At 49.3% G+C, this 24489-nt stretch overlaps 2 protein-coding genes and 1 long non-coding RNA gene across 3 annotated transcripts; 1 reads left to right on the top strand and 2 right to left on the bottom strand.

The window, feature by feature from the left end:
• Positions 1–11418: 11418 nt before the first annotated feature.
• LOC119088196 lies at positions 11419–12399 on the bottom strand. The gene is made up of 2 exons (XR_005091803.1): positions 11879–12399; positions 11419–11492 (listed from the first exon to the last, which is right to left on the bottom strand). It is a non-coding gene; the product is annotated as an uncharacterized LOC119088196 (long non-coding RNA).
• A 421-nt stretch (positions 12400–12820) lies between these two features.
• Positions 12821–20106, top strand: Ca14 (carbonic anhydrase 14). The gene is given in 13 exon segments (XM_028856227.2): positions 12821–12927; positions 13182–13280; positions 15682–15702; positions 16636–16815; positions 17423–17565; positions 17784–17879; positions 18022–18088; positions 18241–18288; positions 18291–18397; positions 18482–18602; positions 18822–18842; positions 18943–19027; positions 19657–20106. Coding segments are annotated over 12 exon segments (1011 nt in total). The 5' UTR covers positions 12821–12927; positions 13182–13225; the 3' UTR covers positions 19724–20106.
• Positions 20107–20390: 284 nt separating this feature from the next.
• Aph1a (aph-1 homolog A, gamma-secretase subunit) lies at positions 20391–23985 on the bottom strand. The gene is made up of 7 exons (XM_028856230.2): positions 23624–23985; positions 22906–23076; positions 22673–22746; positions 22318–22440; positions 22037–22164; positions 21532–21655; positions 20391–21201 (listed from the first exon to the last, which is right to left on the bottom strand). Exons 1-7 carry the CDS (start codon positions 23734–23736, stop codon positions 21137–21139), a joined length of 798 nt encoding a protein of 265 aa, XP_028712063.1. The 5' UTR covers positions 23737–23985; the 3' UTR covers positions 20391–21136.
• Positions 23986–24489: the final 504 nt, after the last annotated feature.

Genomic DNA, 24489 nt, shown 5'->3' with positions numbered 1-24489 from the left:
ATTTATTTGTTTATCTAATTGTTTGTTTGTTTGTTTGTTTATCTTTGGATTCTTCAGCTGAGAAAGAAGGTTTATTGTACACGAGTTACACTTGGCCGCAAGTGAGAACAGAACTAGTCTGGAACGCCATAGGTCCAGGGCAGAGGGCCAGCGGGACTGTTTGGGTTTTATTGAAGGCAGTCAAGTCTCTCAGGTGGTCTCTGCGAGCAGATGGTGATGTTCAGGTCCATTGAGACTTACACCAACAACAGCACACGCTCCAACAACTTGTACCAGCGTCACGTCCTTCAGCATCCCTGTCTGCTCCTTCAGCCCCGCGGGTGCTCAGGCTGGTTTTCTTGGACCTCTGCCTCATCCTCCTTCTCTTGCGCTGCGCATGCGCATGCGTTTCTTCCTCCACTCCGCTCTCATGGTGCGGGAGCTTCGAGGAAGATGATGCTAAGGCCAAGAGCAGGTTTTGCTTTTTTGAGACAGGGTGTCTCTGTGTAACATCTCTGGCTGTCCTGGAACTCACTTTGTAGACCAGGCTGGCCTCGAATTCAGAGATCCACCTAGGGCACCTGCCACTACGCCTGGCTGAATCTGGACATTTTATTAGTAATGCATGGTGGTTAGTTATGAATCTGTGTCTTCCCTGTCTACCTGTAAGGAGAGTTGTCAACCTCCCTCTCCTTAAACAATTGTGTTTCCTTTCCTTGTGTACCAGCATCAGCCATGGCCATGGGAAAGGGAAGTGTCCACGGAGGCACACATAACCGGAAATCGTGTGGATTCCCATGAGTGACGAGGTCTGATGAGTAAGCAGCCCTTCCCCACCTACCTAGCAAATGTCTTCTTCACCCCCCCCCACTATGATCAAGATGCCACCAGACTATATAGACAGAAACTAACTTTCTTACCTGTTTTCTAGTGTCATGGTTTCTGTTTGCCCAAAAGGTCATTTGTATTTTAACCACTGCACATAACCAACCTTTATCTGGCTCCTAACCGCAACCCAGTTATGATCCACCTGATACTTTGAAACTGGGAAGAGAGGACATGCCAAATGTGACTTCACTTTTTCTTAGCAATTAGAGGGATACTGATTACAAAAATCAGCTATATTAGGCAAGGTACGAGTTGTACACTCTATAGTTTGATCCACGTCTTTTCCAGCCTTTAGCTTGGCTCGCTCTTCCTGCGGCAGGCACTACCGGGACGGAAAAGGGCCTGGGTCTCCACCGCCCTCCGTTCTCATCCCCTCCCTTTGCACATGAGGTGTCTGGGTTACCTCCATCCGCTTTCGTGCCTGTTTATTTAACACGATTAATACCCCTTTGGTATGAGGGGCTGCGGTGGTTGCCCTTGAGACAGAGCCTTTGTGGAGTCTCAGCCATAACAGCCCTTCCTCCCGTGGCCTCAGGGACCCGTACCACGGCATCCCTAGGGCCACAACAGCTCAGAAGGGCTTTTTGCCCGGTTTTTTTCTTGGCTCACCAGCCCTACTCTAATGAAATTGTAAAAGGTAGCACTGCCCTCCCCCGTAAAGCATCTGGAACGTGTCCAGCTTATTCTTTACAGGACCAACCTTTATTTATTTATTTTGTATTTTTTTGGATTTTTCGAGACAGGGTTTCTCTGTGTAGCTTTGCGCCTTTCCTGGACTCACTTGTAGCCCAGGCTGGCCTCGAACTCACAGAGATCCCCTGCCTGTGCTCCGAGTGCTGGGATTAAAGGCTGCACACCGGCATGACACTTTATTTATTTTTTTATTTTTTATTGTATTACTATGCTTTCGATATTATTTTTATATTTGCACGTTTGTTATGATTGCTCTGTTCTATTCTATTTTTTTTTTTTTTGATTTTAATTATGCAGTCTGTGTAATGTTGTATGATGCGGTCATCAGTAGGTGTGAGAATTGAATGTTAGCCTCTCAAGACAGATATGCTCAACTGACCAAGCCTCTCTCTTTGAGACAGAGTCTTTCTATTCTATGTAGCTGCTGCCTAGTTCCTATGTAGACAGGCTGCTCAATCAGAGTTTCTACTGGATTAAAAGGACACACCATGTATCTTGGCCATTTTTTTTTTTTTTTTTGATTCTTTAGCACTTTCATATTTTTTTTTTTAAATTGTATGTTTATAATGCACAAAATTTTAAAAAACAATTCCTTTTTTAGATTTATTTATTTATTATGTATACAGTGTTTTGCCTGCATGCCAGATCTCATTACAGATGGTTGTGAGCTACCATGTGGTTGCTGGGATTGAACTCAAGACCTCTGGAAGAGCAGTCAGTGCTCTTAACCACTGAGCCATCTCTCCAGCCCATTTTTAGCTGTTTAGCTAAACAAAGATATGTTTAAATTTAGTTTGTTTGTTTGTTTATTGTGAGCATGTGAGTGCTGTGAAGAGGGAGTAGGCATCAGAGAACAACTCACAGGAACTGGCTCCCACGGTCTGCCCTGTGGGTTCCAGCGGGGAACTCAGCAGCCTGGGTGGCAAACGCCTCTACTCACGGAGCCGTCTGCCCGTCCCCACCTTAGTTTTTCTCTTTTTTCTTTTTAAATTTTTGTTTTGTTTTGAACATAAAAACAGGTTATAATTTAAAGCCCAGGGTTATTTTAAACAGTAAAATATTTTCTCTGTAGAAAATAGCGTGATAACACTTCCCAATAAGCCCTTTTAAGCCAAGTGATAGCTGAATTATACATATAAATATTGATTAGATTCTGGGATGTAGACTAAACCTAACTTCATCTGTTCAGAGAGCTATGTTTTACTTACGTTGTGTAAGTGAGATTCCTATTTATCTTCCCTTTCTCTGTTTGATTTATGGCAGACATTTTTCTATAGGCTAATCCATAGTCTAAAAACATTTTAGCCTCCCCTCCTGAAAGTACAGACAACATTTTCTTTCATCAGCTTGATATAGTACAACTTCTTATCCTTTTTTTTTTCTTAACAGTGTTCCTTTTTGGCTTTTCAGCTTTTCTTTTAATACTTATTTATTCTTATTTTATGTATATTCATATTTTGCCTGTATGAGGGTGTCAGGTCTTGGAGTTACAGACAGTTGTGAGCCACCATGTGGCTGCTGGGAATTGAACTCAGGTCCTCTGGAAGAGCAGTCAGTGCTCTTAACCACTGAGCCATCTCTCCAGCCCCAAATTCTTATCATAACAGTGAAATGTTTCATTGAGGCTTGCCCAGTGATTGAGAAAAACCAAAACTTATTATAAGCCACAGTCATCCTAGGGTACCCCCTGCTATGTTGCCTCCCTGGATCTGTGGGTTGCAGTCTGATTGTTCTTTGCTTTATATCTAGTATCCACTTATGAGTACATACCATGTTTGTCCTTCTGAATCTGGGTTACCTCACTCAGGATGATATTTTTTAGTTCTATCCATTTTCCTGCAAATCTCATGATATCACTGTTTTTCTCTGCTGTATATGTACCACATTTTCTTAATCCATTCTTCAGATGACGGGCATCTAGGTTGTTTCCAGGTTCTGGCTATTACAAATAATGCTGCTATAAACATAGTTGAGCATGTATCTTTGTGGTATGATTGAGCATTCCTTGGGTATATGCCCAAGAGTGGTATGGCTGGGTCTTGAGGTAGATCGATTCCCAACTTTCTGAGAAACCGCCATACTGATTTCCACAGTGGTTGTACAAGCTTGCATTCCCCCCAACAGTGGAGGAGTGTTCCCTTTGCTCTGCATCCTCTCCAACATGAGTTTTCTTCAGTGTTTTTGATCGTAGCTATTCTGACAGGTGTAAGGTGGTATCTCAGAGTCGTTTTGATTTGCATTTCTCTGATGACTAGAGATGTTGAGCATTTACTTAAATGTCTTTCAGCCATTCGAGATTCCTCTTTTGAGAATTCTCTGTTTAGTTCTATAGCCCACTTTTTAATTGGATTGTTCAGTATTTTGATGTCTAGTTTCTTGAGTTCTTTATATACTTTGGAGATCAGTCCTCTGTCAGATGTGAGGTTGGTGAAGGCCTTTTCCCATTCTGTAGGCTGACTTTTTGTCTTATTGACTGTGTCTTTTGCCCTACAAAAGCTTTTCAGTTTCAAGAGGTCCCGTTTATTAATTGTTGTGCTCAGTGTCTGTGCTGCTGGTGTTATATTTAGGAAGTGATCTCCTGTGCCAATGTGTTCAAGAGTACTTCCTACTTTCTCTTCTATCAAGTTTAGTGTAACTGGATTTTTGTTGAGGTCTTTGATCCACTTGGACTTGACTTGTGCACGGTGACAGATATGGATTTGCAATCTTTTACATGTTGATATCCAGTTATGCCAGCACCATTTGTTGAAGATACTTTCTTTTTTCCATTGTATAGTTTTGGCTTCTTTGTCAAAAATCAGGTGTTCGGGGCTGGAGAGATGGCTCAGAGGTTAAGAGCACTGATTGCTCTTCCAGAGGTCCTGAGTTCAATTTCCAGCATCCACATGGTGGCTCCCAACCATCTGTAATGAGATCTGGTGCCCTCTTCTGGCGTGCAGGCATACATGCATGCAGATAGAACACTGTATACTTAAATAAATAAATCTTAAAAAAAAAAAAAAAAAAAAAAAAAGGACTGGAGAGATGGCTCAGAAGTTAAGAGCACCAACTGCACTTCCAGACGTCCTGAGTTCAATTCCCAGCACCCACATGGTGGCTAACAACCATCTGTAATGAGATTTGGCACCTTTTTCTGTATATGTAATAAATAAATCTTTAAAAATAATAATAAAATAAAAAAATCAGGTGTTCATATGAGTGTGGATTAATGTCAGGGTCTTCAATTCAATTTCATTGGTCCACATGTCGGTTTTTATGCCAGTACCAAGCTGTTTTTATTACTGTAGCTCTATAGTAGAGCTTGAAGTCAGGGATGGTGATGCCTCCAGAGGTTGCTTTATTGTACAGGATTCTTTTAGCTATCCTGGGTTTTTTGTTTAAAAAACAAATCTTGCTGCTAAGTAGTCCATTTCTTCCTCTGTACAATTGTTGTGTCTGGCACACAGTCTAACTTATCTGATAAACGCACATTTTAAGAAATGTATTAGCCGGGCGGCGCGGCGGCGGCGGCGGCGGCGGCGGCGGCGGCGGCGGCGGCGGCGGCGGCGCACGCCTTTAATCCCAGCACTCGGGAGGCAGAGCCAGGCGGATCTCTGTGAGTTCGAGGCCAGCCTGGGCTACCAAGTGAGCTCCAGGAAAAGGCGCAAAGCTACACAGAGAAACCCTGTCTCGAAAAACCAAAAAAAAAAAAAGAAAAAAGAAAAAAAAAAAAAAAAAAAAAAAGAAATGTATTCATGGTCGGGTGGTAGTGGTACACAGCAATTGGGAGGCAAAGGCAGGGGGATCTCTAGGTTTGAGGCCACCCTGGTCTATAGAGTGAGTTCCAGGACAGGCAGAGCTACACAGAGAAATCCTGTCTCCAGAAACCAAAGCAAAAAACAAAAATAAAAAAATGAAAACAGCATCACTGTGTCTGTGTATGAATGCATGTTGCATGTGTGTGCAGGTGTCATGGAGGCAGAGGAGGGGTCATAGTCCCTGAAGCTAGGTTAGAGGAGGCAGTGAGCAGCCCAGCATAGGTGCTGAGCGGTGAATTCTGCTCTTCTGGAAGAGCAGCAAGTGCTTTTAATGCCTGAGCCATCTCAACAGCCCCTGATTTAACATGCATTTCCAAAATGCCATAATTAGCCGGGTGTGGGGGTGCATGCCTTTAATCAGAGCACTTGGATCTTGGGGAATTCCAGGCCAGCCTGATCTACATAGTAAGTTCCAGGCCAGGGCTATGTGGTAAGACATCATCTTAAAAAAAGAAAACAAACAAACAAAAAAACTATTAAATATCTTGTTTACATACAGATGAAATAAATTTTATTCCAACCAAGTTTTAAAAATATTTTATAACATTGTTAATGATTTTTAAAGAATATTATAATGAAAATATTTTTCCTTTTTAAAAATTAAATAACAGGGCTGGAGAGATGGCTCAGAGGTTAAGAGCACCGGCTGCTCTTCCAGAGGACCTGAGTTCAATTCCCAGCAACCTCATGGTGGCTCACAACCATCTGTAATGAGATATGGTGCCCTCTTCTGGCCTGCAGGGACACATGCAGGCAGTATACTGTATACATAATAAATAAATCTTTAAATAAATAAATTAATTAATTAAATAACAAAGGAGGGGAAAAACTAATTATTCTTTGCTGAGATCTGAAGTTCCCCACTATTCTGGGGTCAACTCCAAGTACTACTTTTTTTTTCTTTTTTGTTTTGTTTTGTTTTTTCGAGACAGGGTTTCTCTGTGTAGCTTTGCGCCTTTCCTAGAACTCACTTGGTAGCCCAGGCTGGCCTCGAACTCACAGAGATCCGCCTGGATCTGCCTCCCGAGTGCTGGGATTAAAGGTGTGCGCCACCACCGCCCGTTTTTTTTTTTTTTTTTTTTTTTTTTTTTCTTTTTATTATTGGGGGGATATGCATGTTTGTGTGTGGGGGGTGTATGGTGTGCACCTTTGTGTGTGTTTGTGTGTATGTCCAAAGTTTACCACAGGTTTACAAGGTCTGCCTCGATTGCTCCCAGCCTCCAAACCTGTCCATATTTACACAGGCTCCAGAGATCTGAACCCTTAGCCTCATGCTTACAAGACAAGCACTTTCTCTCCTGCACTATTTATCTCCTGGGCTCTTTTTATTTTTTGAAAAAGCCTTTATTCCCGCCACTGGAGAGGCTAGCTTGGGCAATTTGGTGAGACTCTATCTCAAAATAAGAAGTAACAAGAGAAGCCGGAAGTTGGTGGCGCATGCCTTTAATCCCAGCACTCGGGAGGCAGAACCTGGCAGATGTCTGTGAGTTCGAGGCCAGCCTGGGCTACAGAGTGAGTTCTAGGAAAGGCACCAAAGCTATCCAGAGAAACCCTGTCTGGAAAAACCAAAAACCAAAAAAAAAAAAAAAAAAAGTAACAAGAGAGCTGAGGCTAACACTCAGTGTTTAAGCCCTTGGCCCTCACACAAGGCCGCTGGGTTCAGTTCCCAAAATCGAAAAAATAAAAATGAAAAAGGAGTAAATTGAGTCAGGCGTGCTGATACACAGCTATAACCGCAGCGCTAAGGAAGCATGCGCAGAAGAAAAGGAGTTGAAGGCCGATCTGAGCTACTCAGTGAGGGCCTCATCTGAGAAAGGGAGATAATATAAAAACAGTAACAGCGCCGGGTGGTGGTGGCACACGCCTTTAATCCCAGCACTCGGAAGGCAGAGGCAGGCGGATCTCTGTGAGTTCGAGGCCAGCCTGGGCTACCAAGTGAGCTCCAGGAAAGGCGCAAAGCTACACAGAGAAACCCTGTCTCGAAGAAAAAAAAAAAAAAAAACAGTAACAGCAAACAAACAACGGAGGAAGGGAATGGTATCGACGTGGAGTGTGCTCTCAGTGTGAGAGTGTTTGCCCAGCGTGTGCGAGGTCCTACCTTTGGTTCCTGCACTGAGAGGGGCAGGTGGAGCAGAGGGAGAGAGAAATCAGGAGTGAAAAGTCAATCTTTGTAATGTGCTTCCTTTCAGCATTCAATAAAAGATGTAGATAGATGAATAAATGAAATAATAAGCCGGGCAGTGGTGGCGCACGCCTTTAATACCAGCATTTGGGAGGCAGAGACAGGCGGATCTCTGTGAGTTCAAGGCCAGACTGGTCTAGAGTGAGTTCCAGAACAGCCAGGCCTGAACAGAGAAACCCTGTCTGGAAAAATAAATAAATAAATAAATAAATAAATAAATAAATAAATAAATAAATAAATAAATAATAAAAGGCTGGAGAGATGCTCAGTGATTAAGAGTACTGGCTATGGGCTGGAGAGATGGCTCAGAGGTTAAGAGCACTGGCTGCTCTTCCAGAGGTCCTGAGTTCAATTCCCAGCAACCACATGGTGGCTCACAACCATCTGTAATGAGATCTGGTGCCCTCTTCTGGCCTGCAGGCATACATGCAGGCAGAACACTGTATACATATTAAATAAATAAAAATCTTTAAAAAAAAAAAAAAAAAAAAAAGAGTACTGGCTGTTCCTGCAGAGGACCAGGGTTCAATTCCTAGCATCTACAAGTGGATCACAGCCGTCTCTAACTCCAGTTCCAGAGGATCCAAAACCCTCTTCTGGCCTCAACAGACACTCTATCCACATGTTCCTCTACACACCTACAGGTAAAATACTCATAAACATAAAATAAATTAATTAATCTTTAAAAATTAAAAAAATAAAATAAAGTTTCAATCAGGCACAGATTACACACCGTTGGTATTTGGGAACTCAGGCAGGAGGATCAAGAATTAAAGGTTAGCCTCAGCTACACAGAGAGTTTGTGTCTAGCCTAGGTTACATGAGGAGAGGGGGTTGGATTTCTCCTTGCAAAAAGAACTTTGTTAGGGTTAGTGCACAAGCTTGAATTAGACGGAAGGCAGAGAATAAGGAGGAAGTGGAGAAGACAGGCAGGATGAGGCAGCCACCAGAACAGGGGGAAGACATCATCACCCTCCGGGGCCCCTGACAGCCTTTTCCCACAGGACACAGTTTGCTGCCTCGATCAGGGAGGACCCTCCTCTGACAGCCTATCCTTTGTCGTTATTCTCAGAGAGGATGGTTCAGGTGCCACCCACCTTCAAGTGGCCAATGTTATGTTATTATGGGTGATCCGGTCTGGTTAAATCACAATGTTCCATCGCCATCCACAGAAAGACTGGTGTAGGTAAAAGAAGTCTGAATGCTCATCATCCTGCAGCACCCCGGCTCCCTCGCACTTCCATCCGATGCTATATGGACACTCACACTGTCTAGTTTAGACACTGGACAAAATCTGCATCCCTTCGAGATTCGGGGGTGTTTTAGGGCAAAGATCATGTCTTACTCACTTGTTCATTTCTAAGTCATGACTGGTACCCAGTACCTAGAAGTACCTAAAATACGTTTGTGAGGGAATTGTTGCTAAGCTCAGAGAATATGGTGGCTGCAGAGTGAATTGGTGGTTTTAATCTCAACCAACTGCTTGGAGGAAGAAAGGTAAGAATTGGGCCGGGCTGGTGACTGGTGAGTTAAGCTAACCCTGTCTCGAAAAACCAAAAAAAAAAAAAAAAAAAAAAAAAAACAGCCAACTCACCACATCTGCTCCTGTAGTGGGATGGGGCAGGTGCTCTCAGGGGAAGTCCCGCAGACTACCATCTTCATCTCACCTAGGAACCTGCTACAAATGTAGACCTCTGGGGACCAGCAAACCGGCTCAGGCTCAGTGGGAAAGGGTGTTTGCTGTTAAGCCTAAAGACCTATGTTCAACGCCAAACACACACGTTAGAACTAATTTCCACAAGTTGTCCTCTGACCTCTACATGAGTGCCCACACACATGTACACAAAAATAAGTAAATGTAAAAATAAATAAAGCATATCTCTAGACATATACCTGGCATGAGTGTGCACATGCACACCCACACTAAATAAATAAATGTAAAAAGAAATGCAAATTACAGAACTGAGATAGGCCAGGTGTGGTGGTGCACACCTTTAATCCAGCACTCGGGAGACAGAGGCAGGTGGATCTCTGTGAGTCCAAGGCCAGCCTGGTCTACACAGTGAGTTTCAGGACAGCCAGGGCTGTGTAGAGATACCCCATCCCAAACAAACAAACAAATCAAGAAGCTATGAGGACGCAGGCTGGAAATCTGAGTTACCACGCTTTCCAGGCGACCCCAGCGCTCCCCGATGCTATGAACCAGTGGTCTAAGGGAATGCTCATGGAGGCCTGCACTCTCTCACTGATTTAGCCCCGCAGCTTTCTCATCAACCCCAGCTGAATCCCTAAATCCCTCCAAATTCATTCTCCACTGAGCATAACAAGGAGTTTGGATGGATGCCCAAGGGCCCTGCTGGTCTAATGGTCTGTGAAACCGCAGAGGTGGAACAACAACCAACACTGTTCCACAGACGAGATAGAGTCATTCATTTAATCCACGAGCATCCATAGACCTAGCAGTGTTCTGTGCATGTATCAATCCATGACAGAAAATTACTTTTTAATTAAAAGAGAAAAAAAAAAAAACCTGCAGAGGAGGTCGCTCAGCAGTTAAGAGCACTGGCTGCTCTTCTAGAGGACCCGAGTTCAATTCCCAGTACCCACGTGGCAGCTCACAACTGTCAGTAACTCCTGTTCCAGGGGATCCGACACCTTCACACAGACATACCTTCAGGTAAAACATCAATGTACATAAAATACAAATAAATTACACACACACACACACACACACACACACACACACACACACACCTGCAATATTTCTGACAACAGATTTACCGAAAACTGTAATTTGTAAACAATTCTGTGTTTGCTGAAGGGCCTTCAGGACTTAGGGTCAGAAGGCAAGCATGTAATACTAAATGTGATTCCCTATAAAATTAGAATGTTTGTACCTCCATTATATCATCTCAGCAACAACGTTGTTAGCATTTCTTTTTGTTTGTTTTTGTTATTAGCTTTTCTAGAAAATCTAATTTCATCTAATCTGTCTCCTCAGTTGTTTTAACCTAACTCCATCCTTTCCTGGACCTTGTACCCTACCACGCCAACTCAGGGCACTGAGAGGGTTTGCCACAGAAGCATTCTAAAGCAGTGAGTTTAAACATCCAAGTTAAGAACTTTTAAGAAAACAGTTGTGATCTGACATTCACGTCTCACTGCCTTGCAAGGACAGGAGATGGCGCCATATGGCAGAGGAATGTCTCGGGTTTGGTGGGCTTCGGGCCAGGTGCGGGGTGAGCCCAGGGCTTGGGAGCGAGAAGGGAAAAACCCAAACAAAGACTCGGGAGTCTGAGAAGAAACTACCTGGAGGAGGTCGAATAACTCAGTCACCTTTCTCCTCTTTTCCTTCCCCGTTTTCACATATTCCCTTGCACCTGCTCCAAATCAACGCAGCTAGAAAGAAAGCAATGTGTTCACAGTAACGCCAGAGAGCCAAACAAAAAGTCAGGTCGGAGGAGGGCAGTTCTTTCTCCCTCTCCTAGAAACCAGCCTTTGTTCGTTTGGGGGACTCGGAACTCCCGGACAGGCTGCTTGCTCGGGGAGCCGAAGTGTTGACTAGGAGCTAAGATTCCTTTTATGAAGCAACGTTCAATCATGTAGGCAAAGTCCCCAAACGTCCAGCACCGACTGCTGTCCAGAAGGAATCCCACATTTTAAAATTTAAAAATTCTTAGGTAAGCCGGGAGGTGGCGCCAGGCGAGACGCACTTCCTGCCTGGGAAGCTGAATCTCGGTCGCAGATGCTCCAGGGGAGCTCCGGACTGACCCGGTCATTCTATCCCAACCCCTTCTTTCCTACCTTGTGAAATACGTATCCGCTCTCCCTCCCCGACCCCACCTCCTATAACTTCCCCCATTCCAAAGACGTCTTAACTTACATTTTACATCTTTTATTCTTCCTAGATGGCATGGATGGAGCTTTGGAACGACTTCAAGACGGAAACTTTTCTATAGGGGAATGAAGAATTCGCAAAGCGATGAAAGCATAAAAAAGGTTACATAAAACAAAACAAAACAAAAAAAAACATCAAGCTTGCTCTGAAGCTTAGTCACGGGACAGAAAGCGCTCGGAGCTACCGTCTCCGCAGGAGTGATGACCCAGCACATGCATTATTCTGTTCATTTGGCTTTTATCCTGTGCCCTTGTTTGGCTTCGGCTCCCTTTGTTTTGGCCATTTATTGCTACTTGTTAGGAACCAGGAGGGCAGAAAGACCTCACGTAGGTGCATGCCCTAGGCTAGTGAGCGAAGGGTATGGAGGAGACAGAGATTTCACCATCTGGCTTGAAATTATCTGTGGCTTTCACACTCACTAATGAGGGACTTAGGACGTACATTCCGATCGGGATTTCTAGTCCCGTGGGGGAGCGCTCAACAGCTCAAATTCCTGAGACGCCACGCAGCCTCCACGCTCCACTGGCTAACTCCACCGTGGCAGGTTTCACCCGGTCCCGTCGGACCTGCAGCGACCCTTTGTCGGGTGGGCGGGAAGCCCCGGGACCCCCTCACCCCGCTGGTCACATGGCCTCTCTCTGGCCCCTCCCCTCTCTTTCTCTGGAGTCCCGCCTTTTTCTCATGGTGACAGTAATTGTTTCCACAGTCACCCCTCGCCCCTCCTGCCCAGGCCTCTCTGCTAAGGGTCAGTGTCCTCTTCAGTGACAAAAGGCGCCCTAGATCTGGGCTCCCCGGGGAGGGAGGTGGCTGGGTCTGGTAGTTAGAATGCTGTCTCTCCCTGGTGCTGTGACAACCCCTCCCCCGCTGTGCACACAAATGGGCTTTATACCACAAACAAAACCGCACCCCCACCCCAGGCTACGCAGGCACGTGGACCTAAGGAAGGGGGTGGGAAGTGACAGGCACCAGAGAAAGCACGGGAGACCAGTTCCCCTCGCCCCAACTTCTTGGTCTCCACAATCCAGATTTTAAACCCTGACTTCCCACTCTCCCCACCAGCGCCCTGGGCCCCCAACTTCTGTTCTCCTATCTCCCAAGTCTGACTCCCTTTCTGGTCCCAACCAGCTCAACTTCTCTTGGGTTTGGAAACAGGTTCCCCGCCAGCCGTCCCACACCACCCAGGGATGTGCTCCTTAGGCCGGCGAGAACACATTGACCTTGGAGAGAGAGGTGCAAAACCCCCCTTCCCTGCCGGTAGAGTTCCAGGGGACACCCATCTCAGCGGCGGAGGGAACGGCAAAGGAAGAGCTCCCGCCTGCTGGGCTCCTGAACCCAGGCCAGGACGCTCGCTCCGCGGGGCCATCCTGCATGCCTAATCCGCTATTTAAGGAGCTAGCTGCTCCCCTGCAGGCCCGGCACCACCCCCCTTCTCACATACACCGGTTCAGAGCCACCTTAAAAGCCGGAGGCAACTGTCGAGTTGCTGGCCAGTAAGTGGTGGAGGGACAGACAGAGAGCTGAGAGAGGAAAACAGAGAAGAGAGAGAGAGAGAGAGAGAGAGAGAGAGAGAGAGAGAGAGAGAGAGAGAGAGAGAGAGAGAGAGATATTGATTAATTTATCCTGGGATCCAGAAGTTCGTTCTAACCTGAGGAAAATCAAATCCCTGGAAGCTCGCAGAGACAAGAAGAAAACACGCCAGAAACTCCTCTCTCTCTCCTTCTCCACCTCTCTCTCTCTCTCCTAGCTCCCAAATTCCTGGCCCCCCGGGTGCACCGCTGTGGAGATACTATGTTGTTCTTCGCTCTCCTGTTAAAGGTGGCTTGGATCCTGGCTGCAGACGGGGGTAGGTACAACTGTGTCTGGGTTAATGGCCACGCCATGTGTACTTAAGTGGGGGAGGAGAGGTGTAAAGGGAAGCCTAGGGGCTGGGGAAAAGGCATGGGGCTGGGGGTGGGGTGGGGGGAGAGTATGGAGGAGAGCCCCTCTATTCTTTTCCTTTCCCTCTCTTGCCCAGCTATTGCTGCGGCAGGGGAGAACTGGCAGGGGCCAGCGTGTGAACGCTCACATGTGTAGGAAACTTGGCCAGCTACAGTTCTCTGCAAAGCCCTTTCCCTACTGCCCTGGTCCCAGGCAGCGCGCCTTTGTTTATGCACTCTGCTGGTTAGGGAGAGCAGGGGTGCAAAGTCACACGTACTCCAAGGCTGCCCGCTGAGACCCCGATGCCCAGCTGACAGATGATAATCCCACTACCTGCCAAGGTGTCCAGAGAAACTAACCAGTTGGTTCCATTTCCCTGAAAGTATCACGATGATAGACTGAGTTACTGGCCCTTGGTCACCAGCCCTTTGCGTACAGTGTACTTTCAGGAGTGGGAAAGAGAGGGAAAGACTCCGGAAACGGTGTTCCTGGAGTCCAGGAATGCTTCAGGCATGCCCACAGCTTTTTTGTTGTTGCTTGTTTGTTTCTTTGTTTTTGAGACAAGGTCTCCTGGAGCCAGAGGGTAGCTCACTATGCAGCTGAGGGGAGACTTGCTTCTGCCTCCCGTCTGCATCACTATGCCTGGCTTCTACATTGTTTTTTGTGCTTCCCACGTCGCATTCAGTATCCAGCACGCAGTAGGTGAAGGATCATTTGTTGGAAGCACTAAGCGGGAGGAGTCTCTAGAAAGCAAGAGGAGGCAGGAAGCAGATGGGACCAAGGGAACCAAGTGAAAACTGAAAACGGAGAGTCAAAGTTCTCTGTTGAGAAGAAACGGGGAAAGAGGAGAAATAGATATTAGAATCAGTGCAGAGCATTTAACAGGAAGGGCAGGGCACCTTCACAAAGCCAGGGAACGCTAGCTGTTGTAGTATCCCACAGAGATAGTGAATGAGTGGATGCCTCCAACCCCATTTGGGCTTTTTTTGAGACAGAGTTTCTCTGTGTAGCCCTGGCTGTCCTGGAACTCACTATGTAGACCAGGCTGGCCTCGAACTCACAGAGATCCATCTGCCTCTGCCTCCTAAATGCTGGAACTAAAGACATGCGCCACCATCTCCTCCCACTTGAGCTACATTGCAGAGTCTCTTGAGCTGAGGAATGGGCCAGCTGGACAGACCAAGGATGAGACCTAAAACATCTTACAAGTCTGAGCAGTTAAAGGAATGATAGAGACGCTGGGCATTGTACCACATGCTTGTGATTCCAGCGCTCAGGAGGCTGAGGCACCGTTGTCCCAAGTGCGAGGTCAGCCGGGACCACATGCTGAATACTGGGCCAGTATGGACCACAGAGCAATACCTTGCCTCAAACAACAAAATAAGTAAAGGACTAATAAAGACGAAAAGGAACTTGGGATTTTTGTCCCCCAGTTCCTAGATTTAAACAGTACAAGCCAATCTACAATTAGATTTCCTCTTCTCCTCAGAGCAGGTTAGCCATGGGGGGGGGGTAGTTAGATCCACAGACCCCCAGATTTTTAGCCAGAGGCAGAACTGCATGAGAGAGCCTGCATGTGACCCGGCTGGCAGCTCTCCTCTCCACACACAATGCTTCACTTTCATCCCGTCCTTGCCAGCCCGGCTGCCTTGCCCACCCACCACCCTCAACCTAGAATAGACGATCCCCTGCCTCCTGCCCCCTCGTTGTCTGAGAGTTCAGGAGCCGAGGTTCGTGAGGGTAGGCAACTTCCCTGTAGAGCTAGTAAGACCAGAAAGGAAGGATCAATCCAAGTCCTGCGTCTCCACGTGGTGCATCACGGCAAAGGGTCAACAGACCCTCCTGCCGTCAGTAGTGCCGCCACACACCGAACGTGTTTCCGTCCTCTTTTGTTCCCTGTCCTTCCGAGCCCTCTGCCCACACCCTTACCCCACCCCACCCCGATCTTCTTTCTAAGTGTTACACTGACTCGGCTCCAGCTGGAGAAAAGTAAGGGTTGGGCCGCCTGCACATTTGGATCCAGGTTAATTTTAGTCTCTCGGCGGCGTTATCTCTGGCCGTTGCCCCTCCCTCTTTACTCATTAACCCCGGGCACAGCCTGGCTAGTTGTTTTAAATAGGACCCCCGACCTTTCCACCGCGGTGGTGTCCAGTTTCAGGGCTTCACTTGGGAAGTGCTGGAGTGGAGGGGGAGAGAGCAGAAAAGGAGGGGGGCCTCCCGCTGGAGAGAGTGGAGAGCGGAGGGAGCCCCGGGCACTGCTCCCGGCTGCGCACGCTCCGCACGCTCCCGGCTGCGCTGGCCACAGCCCACATGACTCTCTCTTGCAGGTCACCACTGGACATATGAAGGTGAGAGCAGAATTCCAGATGGCCCGGCACACCTTTCACCCTGGGACCCCCTCACCTGACTCGGAGACTTGTCCTGGGGAGGAGGAAGAGCTTCCCTTGAGCTTCCCACACTAGCCCCTGTCTTCTGCGGGACACCACACAGACACATGCCCTGGGGTTTGCACATGTGGCTGCTAGACCCTGCTCTAACCATTAAATCCCACGTCTGCTGATTCAGCAAAAAGGCCAATGAGTCCGCCGTCAATCTGTGTGGGAATGAAGCAGCCTGGGTGGGGAGAGGCGCACTGCACTGCGCTCAGCGGCCATTCTTCTGGCTTTCTCCCCAACAGTCCTACCCCCCACCTGTCTGAAACCGGACAGAGCGTGAGGTCAGGAGGAAGAGGCTGGCGGGATACTATGACTCTAGGGACAGTGGAACTCAATCCCTTTGAACGTCTGATTAATGACCTATCTGCAGTCAAAGCCAGGTCCGGTGTGAGAGCAAGGAGTGAGTGATAGAAAGGATATCTGGACCCCAAGACTACTTGACAGGGAGCAGTTGTTAGGGTCAGCTGTCCCCTCGAATTCTACCTCCCCGGGTACCCGGGTATTCCGGCTTTCTGTTTCCTCTTCCCCCCCTTTCAAGCTGCATTGTGCTCAAACTCCAGGTGAGTGAAAGCTACCACTCTCCCACTAATTTGGGTAGCTGGAGAATCACCCCTGCTTCTGGGGAGGCCAGGGGCGCTGCCGCCTAGAGTGCAGTGGGGGTTCCCACCTCACCCAGCCTTACCCTACTGGGTGGTGAGAGCAGAGCAGATCTCTACCTCCACTATAACATGCGCAGTATGCGGAGGTGGGGTAGGGTGGGGTGGGGTGGGTAGGGGGGTGTGTTACTAAAGGGTGGCAGGGGCTGTGGGCTGGCCAAATGCCCATGGTAACTTACTCCTCCACCAGGCCCACATGGTCAGGACCACTGGCCAACCTCTTACCCTGAGTGTGGAGGCAATGCCCAGTCCCCCATCGACATCCAGACGGACAGTGTGATATTTGACCCTGATCTGCCTGCTATACAGCCCCATGGATATGACCAGCCTGGTAGTGAACCTTTGGAGCTATTCAATAATGGCCACACAGGTAAAAGACCTTACTCCAAGTGACTGCAGGTTCTAGCTCAGATCTTAAAAGAGCCAGAGGAAATAAGACCCCTATTTGCAGCACGCCTTTACTAAGTCTGGGCTCCAGGACACAAAGCCTGTCTTGAAAAAACCAAAAAAAAAAAAAAAAAAAAGACCCCTAATTTGCAAAATATTAGAATACGCCATTAATTAACAAGGACAAATGAGGTTCAGAGCTGGGCAATGGTGGTCCACACCTTTAATCCCAGCACTTGGGAGGCGAAGGTGGAGGCAGGCAGATCTCTGTGAGTTTGAGGCCAGTCTGGTCTACAGAGCAAGTTCCAGGACAGCCAGGGCTACACAGAGAAACCCTGTCTAAAAGATTTTCAGGCTTTTGCAGGCAAGGTGGGATTGAATGTCTATGATCAAGTTCAGTGTGTAGGAGAGTGCTGTAGCACTGACTAATCATCAGCAGAGAGGCCACCCTGTCAGGAAAGCCACAGCCTGTAGAGGAGCCAGGCAATTCTGGGAGGAGAAGGAAGAGAAGAGTCAAGTGTCCCAAGCGGTGGCAGGTGGGGTGGGGACTGTCCACTTCCCCCACCGATCCTACCTTGTTTTCCTCACAGTACAGCTCTCCTTGCCCCCTACCCTGCACCTGGGGGGACTGCCCCGGAAATACACAGCAGCCCAGCTCCACCTGCACTGGGGTCAGAAAGGATCCCAAGAGGGCTCAGAGCACCAGATCAACAGTGAAGCCACAGCCGCAGAGGTACCGACTAGGACTCGGAATCTAGAGGGCACCGTTCCATGTCCCATTGATCTTGGAGAAAGGATGGGGCTGAGCCCTTGAAAAGTCAGATTGAGGGGAGAAGGCAAGGCTTTGGGGGCAGAGCCTTGGGTTGGGGGATTGAGGTGGTGACCGAAGTCAAAGCCCTGGGGAGAATGAGGAAGCCCCAGGTAACTCGGTCCCCTTCTTCCTCCCCACAGCTCCACGTGGTCCATTATGACTCGGAGTCCTATGGCAGCCTGAGTGAGGCTGCCCAGAAGCCCCAGGGCCTGGCTGTCCTAGGCATCTTAATTGAGGTCAGTCCCCCTAGCCCTCCCAGGTCTCTCTCCGTTTATGTACACTCCTCAGGCCTGTTCTTTGCCGGCCTTTCTGTACTTTTTAGCCCATGCACTCTTACTCCAAACACATGCTTGTTTCAACCATACGCTCCCTTCACAGGTGGGTGAGACTGAGAATCCAGCTTATGAGCACATCCTGAGTCATCTGCATAAAATAAGACACAAAGGTGAGCCCTAAAAACCTGCAGCAAGAACTCAACCGCAGAGAAACTTTCGAAACCTGACCGAAGAGGCTTTGGGAGCAGGCCGTGGGTTGGCAGTGCACTCTGCCTAGAGGAAGCCGGTCCAGGAAGGTTGACCATTGCCCTGTTCTCCCCAGATGATGTAACCTTCGTGCCTGCCTTCAGTGTGAGAGAGCTGTTCCCCAAGAGCTGGAGCAGTTCTTCCGTTACAACGGCTCACTCACAACTCCCCCCTGCTACCAGAGTGTCCTCTGGACAGTCTTCGACAGAAGGGTCGAGATGTCAATGGGACAGGTGAGTGGTGGGGAGGCAACGAGCTACTTTAACTTGAGACCCTTGCCCAGGCCCCAGAGTGACTTCTACACTGCTGCTCCTCAGTTAGAAAAGCTCCAGGAGATGCTGTCCTCTACAGAAGAGGCGCCCCCTGAGCCCCTCATACGGAACTACAGAGTCCCCCAGCCTCTCAACCAGCGGACCGTCTTTGCTTCTTTCACCCAAGGTGACTCGCAGGGCTCAGAAGAGGTGGGAAACTGAGGAACTCAAGGCATGAAACAGTCAAGCCCTGGGCAGAAGAAGGCCGAGGGCGGGTTTCTCATACTTTAGACTGGGAACCACTCCTAGCCATGGATGCCCAGGTCATTTTCCTGGTGTGTAAGCAGAGCTCCCAAATGGGAAGATGTTCTGAAACTCCCCTAACCCAAGTTTTCTTCCTCTACAGTGGGACCATTGTATACCACAGGTAAGTCAGCCCTGGATGGAAATATGAGGGGTCTTGGTTCCCAGCAAAACTGGAAAGGCTTAGCGCCTGTTACACTGGGCTGACATCTTTATCTCCCCAGGAGAGATGCTGGGTCTAGGCGTGGGAATCCTGGCTGGATGTCTCTGCCTTCTGCTGGCTGTTTATTTCATCGCTCGAAAAATTAGGTGAGGTCCTCCTTTCTATCCCTGCAGTCCTTTACTTTGATTCACTAGTATTCTCAGAGGCTGGGCAGCAGTGGTGCACTTCTTTAATCCTCGCATTTGGAAGACAGAGGCAAGTGGACCTCTAAGTTCAAGGCCAGCCTGGTCTACAGAGTGAGTTCCAGGACAGCCAGGGCTACACAGAGAAACCCTGTCTCAAAAAAACAAGCCAACAAAAAACAAGAACAAACAAAAAAACTGCATTCTCAGCCGGGCATGGTAGTGCACACCTTTAATCCCAACACTTGGGAGGCAGAAGCAGAAGGATCTCTGTGAGTTCAAGGCCATCGTGGTATACAGAGTGAGTTCCAAGACAGCCAGAGCTACATAGAAAGACACCCCGTCTCAAAAACAATAAAAAATGTCTCTGGAGCTATGGCTCAGTTGGTGGGGTGCTTGCCTAGCATGCACGAAGCCTTGGGTTTGACCCCTAGCACCACATTAAACCTGGCATGCTGGCACACCCTTGTCATCCCAATACTCAGAAGGGGAAGGAAGGAGAAAAGTTAGGGTCATAATCAGATACTTATTTCCTGTCCTAATCTTCACTTGGGACACTAGTCATTCCCATGAACCACTGTTTATCCTTCCAGGAAGAAGAGGCTAGGAAACAGGAAGAGTGTGGTCTTCACCTCAGCACGGGCTGCCACAGAGGCGTAAGCTGTCTCAAGATGCCATGGACGCCTTCCCCTTATACCTGTTAGAGAGCCTCTCTAAGGGGGTGCAGGGACTGAACTACCAGTAGTAGGCAGACACATGCCCTTCTACATACCACCTCCCCACTCATACACCAGAGAAGCCAGGACCCAGTTCTTGAAGGAAAAGCTGAGCTGTTGGCCTTTCAACAACGAAGGTCGGGAGATCCCTGTTTTAATGTTTAGCTGAGGATAGGCCCTGATGTCCCTCACCTTACAGTTTCACTGCCCCTCACCTAGACACACGTCGTGGATTTTTTTCTTTCCTCTAGGAAAAAGAGCTGCTGCTAGGATTTTAGTTATTTTTTTTGCTCAATAATGTTTGAAAACTCAAGTTTCTGACCTTAATTCTGGTCTGTCTTTTGTGCCTTTCAAGGGTGGGAGAGTTCCCCTGTCCTCTGGGTGGTAGAGACAGACACAGAGAAGAAAACTGGGGGATTAACTCCTTGTATCCTATTCCTGGACAAGGAGGAATCTACTTCTGGGAAAAACTAACCCAGTTTCTACACATTAAACCACCAACCGATGCTTCTGATACTACAACAAAACTGCCATGGTGAACACCGGTTGCCAGGCTGGGGTGGAGGCTGGACCAGAGCCACCAGGGGCTAGAAATCTCAATCCATTATCCCCTCTCTTGAAAGCCAAGTTCCCCCACAATTATAAAGTCCTTTTTATTAGTCAAAATCACAATCACCTTGATTAAAAGGATGGGATATCCCACCCTCAGCAGAAAAATGACACAGTGATAGAAAACCTCCCCAGCCCTCCCACACCCCAATTAAAAACTAGAAAAAATGTCTGCCCTCTTGGCCTGCATGCCATGGTAGTCTGACTCCTCCAGGGGCGCTGCCATGGAATGGACCGACCCCCAGAGCACCCTCCACTTCACCTTGGGGAGCGGAGGGGTGCTGATGGTCACGGACGTTAAAACACGAGTTCCAGTGGTACCAGTTCCCAAACATGCACTTCCTTCCTTTTCCCCAGGGCCTGGGACCAAGGGGAAAGTGGGATAGAAATGAGCCATGATCAGCAGTTTCAGGAGCGAAGTACAGCCCCACAGAGGTTAGGAAGCTCCCAGGATACCTCCTCCCCCACACACTTAAAAAAAAAAAAAAAAAAGGCATTTCTGGGGTCATTATCATACCAAAAATGGTTCCTTTCAGACCTGAGAAAAAGACCAAGATGTCCAGTCTGGGCAGGAGATACTGGAAAACTGAACTCATCTACCCTTGAGCCTCCGGTAACCTCGTCACCAGGGCCATGGCTAACCTAGGTCCCTTTTCTTGGCAACCTGCACTGTCCAGAACTGGAGATGGAGAAATACGGGAGGAGGTCGGGAGGGCACCCCAGGCCCAGGGGTCCCCCCCATGCTCCCTCAGTCCTCGGGTGGGATGCGCAGGGCAGAATACACCATCACCCGACTGTCCTCCTGCCGTCGGCCTGCAGAGGGGAAGCGGGGTGAGTCATGGGCAGGGTGACTCAGGAGCACTGACACATGGGGAGACCTGGACAAGGGGCTCCCCAGGTGGTGGGGAGAAACACAGATTCAAACCCACCAGTCCCTGACGGGCTGCACCCAGGCTGTTCCTGATAGAGCTTAGAGACTACAGGTCACAAATGGACAACGCCAAACCCGGAAGGTAGCGGGACACATCAGCGAGGAGACGGAGGACGTGGGCAATAGACCCGGGCTAGGGCTGGGTTCAGTCATGGGCAGTGGACAGGCAGATGGGATCTGTCGGGCGATCAGTCCAGGTAGTCAGTCCTTACACGAGAGGCTGCGTTGGATACTTCGGAGGGAGCCGCCAGCTGTGACGAACGCCCAGAGCCCCATGGACACAGTGACTACGTAGATCGGCAGCAGGCTGGCCTCATACCAAGGGTTCAGGAATGTCTGAGAAGGAGGACAGAAAAGAAGTGAGCTTCTCTCCCCCATCGAACCCCAACACTCACTCTGTGCCTCTGACCGAATCTCCCCCAGACTTCCCTTCAAAGCACCAACATCTTGTAGCTAAGGGAACTTTGAATTGCAGATTCCCTCAAAGGGTTCAGCTCCTCCTATTCACCTCAGGCCTTCTGCATTGGTCTGACTAAGCATGTCAGGCTCCTCCCCAGAGCAGGTGGCCTAACTGGTGTGGAGGTGACAGGACCCAGAGACTCACCTCTCTGCCTCCACCCAGGTAAGTTAATGATACGAAGTGAGAACACCTACCCCATCCCACTCACCATGAAATGGTTTCTCCCTGACTCCGGCCCCTCCCTATCTCCAACTCACCAGTCCTGAAGTCAGCAGGTGACTCCCAACTACCAGGCCCAAAGCCCAGTACCGTCTCCTCTCACAGGCATCAAAGAACACAACTCCCCAAAAGGTATGGAGCAGGATAATGGCTGCTGTCAGAAAGGCTGCAGGGAGGGAGATGGGGAGGAGATGCGTCCCTGACCTTCTCCCAGCCTCCTGAGATGCTGAGCCAGAGGAGTCTCCCAGGGAAGGTCAGTAAGTCAGATCAGGGCCAGGGACGGACGGGGCAGAAAGTTCGGATTACAAGTGAGCCTTACCTGAAGTCAGGAAGTAATAGGGTGAGTCTCCATGGATCCCAACCACACCTGGCCCAAGTGCATCGGCCAAAATATTGATAACAGAGAAGACACCACTGATGATACCGAAGGACAGACCAGAAACTGGGGGGAAGGGAGATTCTCGTCAACATCCGAGATCACCACAGCATCCTTACCAGTACCTCCTTCCCCATGCCCAGCGGAAATTCTGCTATACCTACAACTCCCTCCAGACTGCCTCTCCTTGGATGTCAAGTATGAAGAAAAACACTTAGCACATGCGGATGTTTAGATTACCCTGAAAGGGAGGAGGGGGGTGTCCGACCCCTCCTCTGGTCCCTCTCCCTCGGCTCACCATAGGCCATCTGGCGGATGGAAATGGGTGATCGTCCGTCCTCACTCAGCGATGCTAAGCCCTCATCTGCCTTCCTGGGATAAAAGAGAGGAAATATAAGGGAGGGCAGAAACGTTCCCTTCCCTCTAAGACCCTCCCTTTAATGCCCCATACTCCAACCACCATCCAAGGGCTGGCCCGCTTCCCACCAGACTACTGTCCCCTCTCCCTTCCAGACCCCACCTTCTCCTTACTTAAGGAGCTTGTAGTAGGCAAAGCGGAACACTTCCTGTAGAAGGACAGAAACAGCAGCACCAAAAATCAGGAGGCCATACTGGAGCCGAGCATCTGATCGGTCTGTCACATGGACCAAGATGAACCAGACCACAGAGGCCAAGAGCAGGGAGACCAGCCAGAAAAAGGCTCTGAGGAGACACAAGGCAATGAGAGAGGCACGGACAGGGGCAGCCAGGAAAGTCAAGGAGGGAACCAGCCAAGGCTGCAGCATGAAAAGTGGAAGTTAGACTTCCGGATGGTCAGGGAGACAGGGACCAAACAGGATAAGTGTCTCCACCAACAGACTCCGCTGTAGGAATCTGCAAGCAGCAGAAGGGGAGGAAATCTGGTTAGAGTCTTCAGTGCGATGGGAGTCGGTGTGCGGGCACGGACCGACAGGCAAGGTATCCATCCGTTCCTGGGTCCTCGCCTGGCCGAGGTCAGCACAGCCCCCTCACTAGTCTCGGCCTTGGGCCTTCTCTGACGTTGCCGGGAGGACTACAGGAGGAATCTGTGAAATCCCTGGAAGGCGGAAGCCGACTGCGGAAAATCGCCTAAACCACGATTTGATCCTGGCCAACCTGTTCCTACTTCTGTCCCCCAACTCAGGCTCCCATGCTCGCCCCGGCTCCTCCAGCTCTGTCCGTATCATCATTTTCTCTACGCTTGGCCCCGTCTCCACCACTCGCTACTCACCCCGCGACCAGGATGATCACCCGCAGCGGGTCTCCAGCCACAGTGATCAGGAAAAGGGCGAAGGCTGGGCCGAACGCGACGAAGGTGCACCCGAAAAACACAGCAGCCCCCATGACTGGGCAGCTGGGGGCGGGAGGGAGCCCCGGCCGAGGGAGGCGAGTGGGAGCAGCGCGCCGCGGGGCGGGGGGAGTCCGCGCGGGGCGGCGACGCAACCCCACGAGGGGCGCGGTGCAATGTCACCCCCGGACCCCGGGGAAGGGGAAGGGGGGGCACCGAAACCCCGGACGAAGGTCCGCCCGACCTCCTCTACGGAAGCCGAAGAGGGAACAACCCCCGGTCGCTGCCCCATGGCCACCTCCCATCTAATCCCCACCCCCGGAAGGCCGATGAATACTTGATGGGGCGGAACTGCAGAGGCGGGGTCGTGGCAGCACGGCCTTCTGGGAGTTGTAGTCTCCCAATTCTCCGAACCCTCGACTTGGTGCGGAACAGTGGGGTCGGCTCTGGGCCCCGGGCAGGGCAAGGATTCCTGGGTTCTCTAGTGCCTTGGCGACAGTTTCTTTTCATTACTCTGTGGAGAAGGGTGATGACACCTCTACCTATTTCTAGAAGAGCTTTGGTGGGGAAAGATCCTGTTTGCATCTAGAGACAAATAAAAAGAGAGGCCAGGATAGGGATTGTACAAAGATAGGGACGGGCATTGTTCTTAACTTGAATTAGAGGAAATGGCCCAGAGAAGCACCCTAAGGAATCAAAGTTGGGCTTAAAAACTGGAGCTCTTTGGCAGTCTCGTATAGGATTATGTGGTACAGTCTGTCTCAGTTGAAGACTTCACCAGTATTCTATAATGACAGAATCGGAGAAGC

Source organism: Peromyscus leucopus, chromosome 6 (assembly GCF_004664715.2).
Source record: "Peromyscus leucopus breed LL Stock chromosome 6, UCI_PerLeu_2.1, whole genome shotgun sequence".
In the NCBI taxonomy this organism is placed as follows: domain Eukaryota; kingdom Metazoa; phylum Chordata; class Mammalia; order Rodentia; family Cricetidae; genus Peromyscus; species Peromyscus leucopus.
Note: the sequence above shows the minus strand (reverse complement) of the source record. Positions and strands in the feature narration are given on the sequence as shown.

Bases quoted from the DNA above. Each gene is read 5' to 3' on its own strand.
- Aph1a (XM_028856230.2), bottom strand. From the start codon at position 23,736: ATGGGGGCTGCTGTGTTTTTCGGGTGCACCTTCGTCGCGTTCGGCCCA. The intron at 22,441-22,672 runs GTGAGCCGAGGG...CCTTCCCCCCAG, and splicing joins CATCCGCCAGATGGCCTATG to TTTCTGGTCTGTCCTTCGGT. The intron at 22,165-22,317 runs GTAAGGCTCACT...CCCTCCCTGCAG, and splicing joins CTATTACTTCCTGACTTCAG to CCTTTCTGACAGCAGCCATT.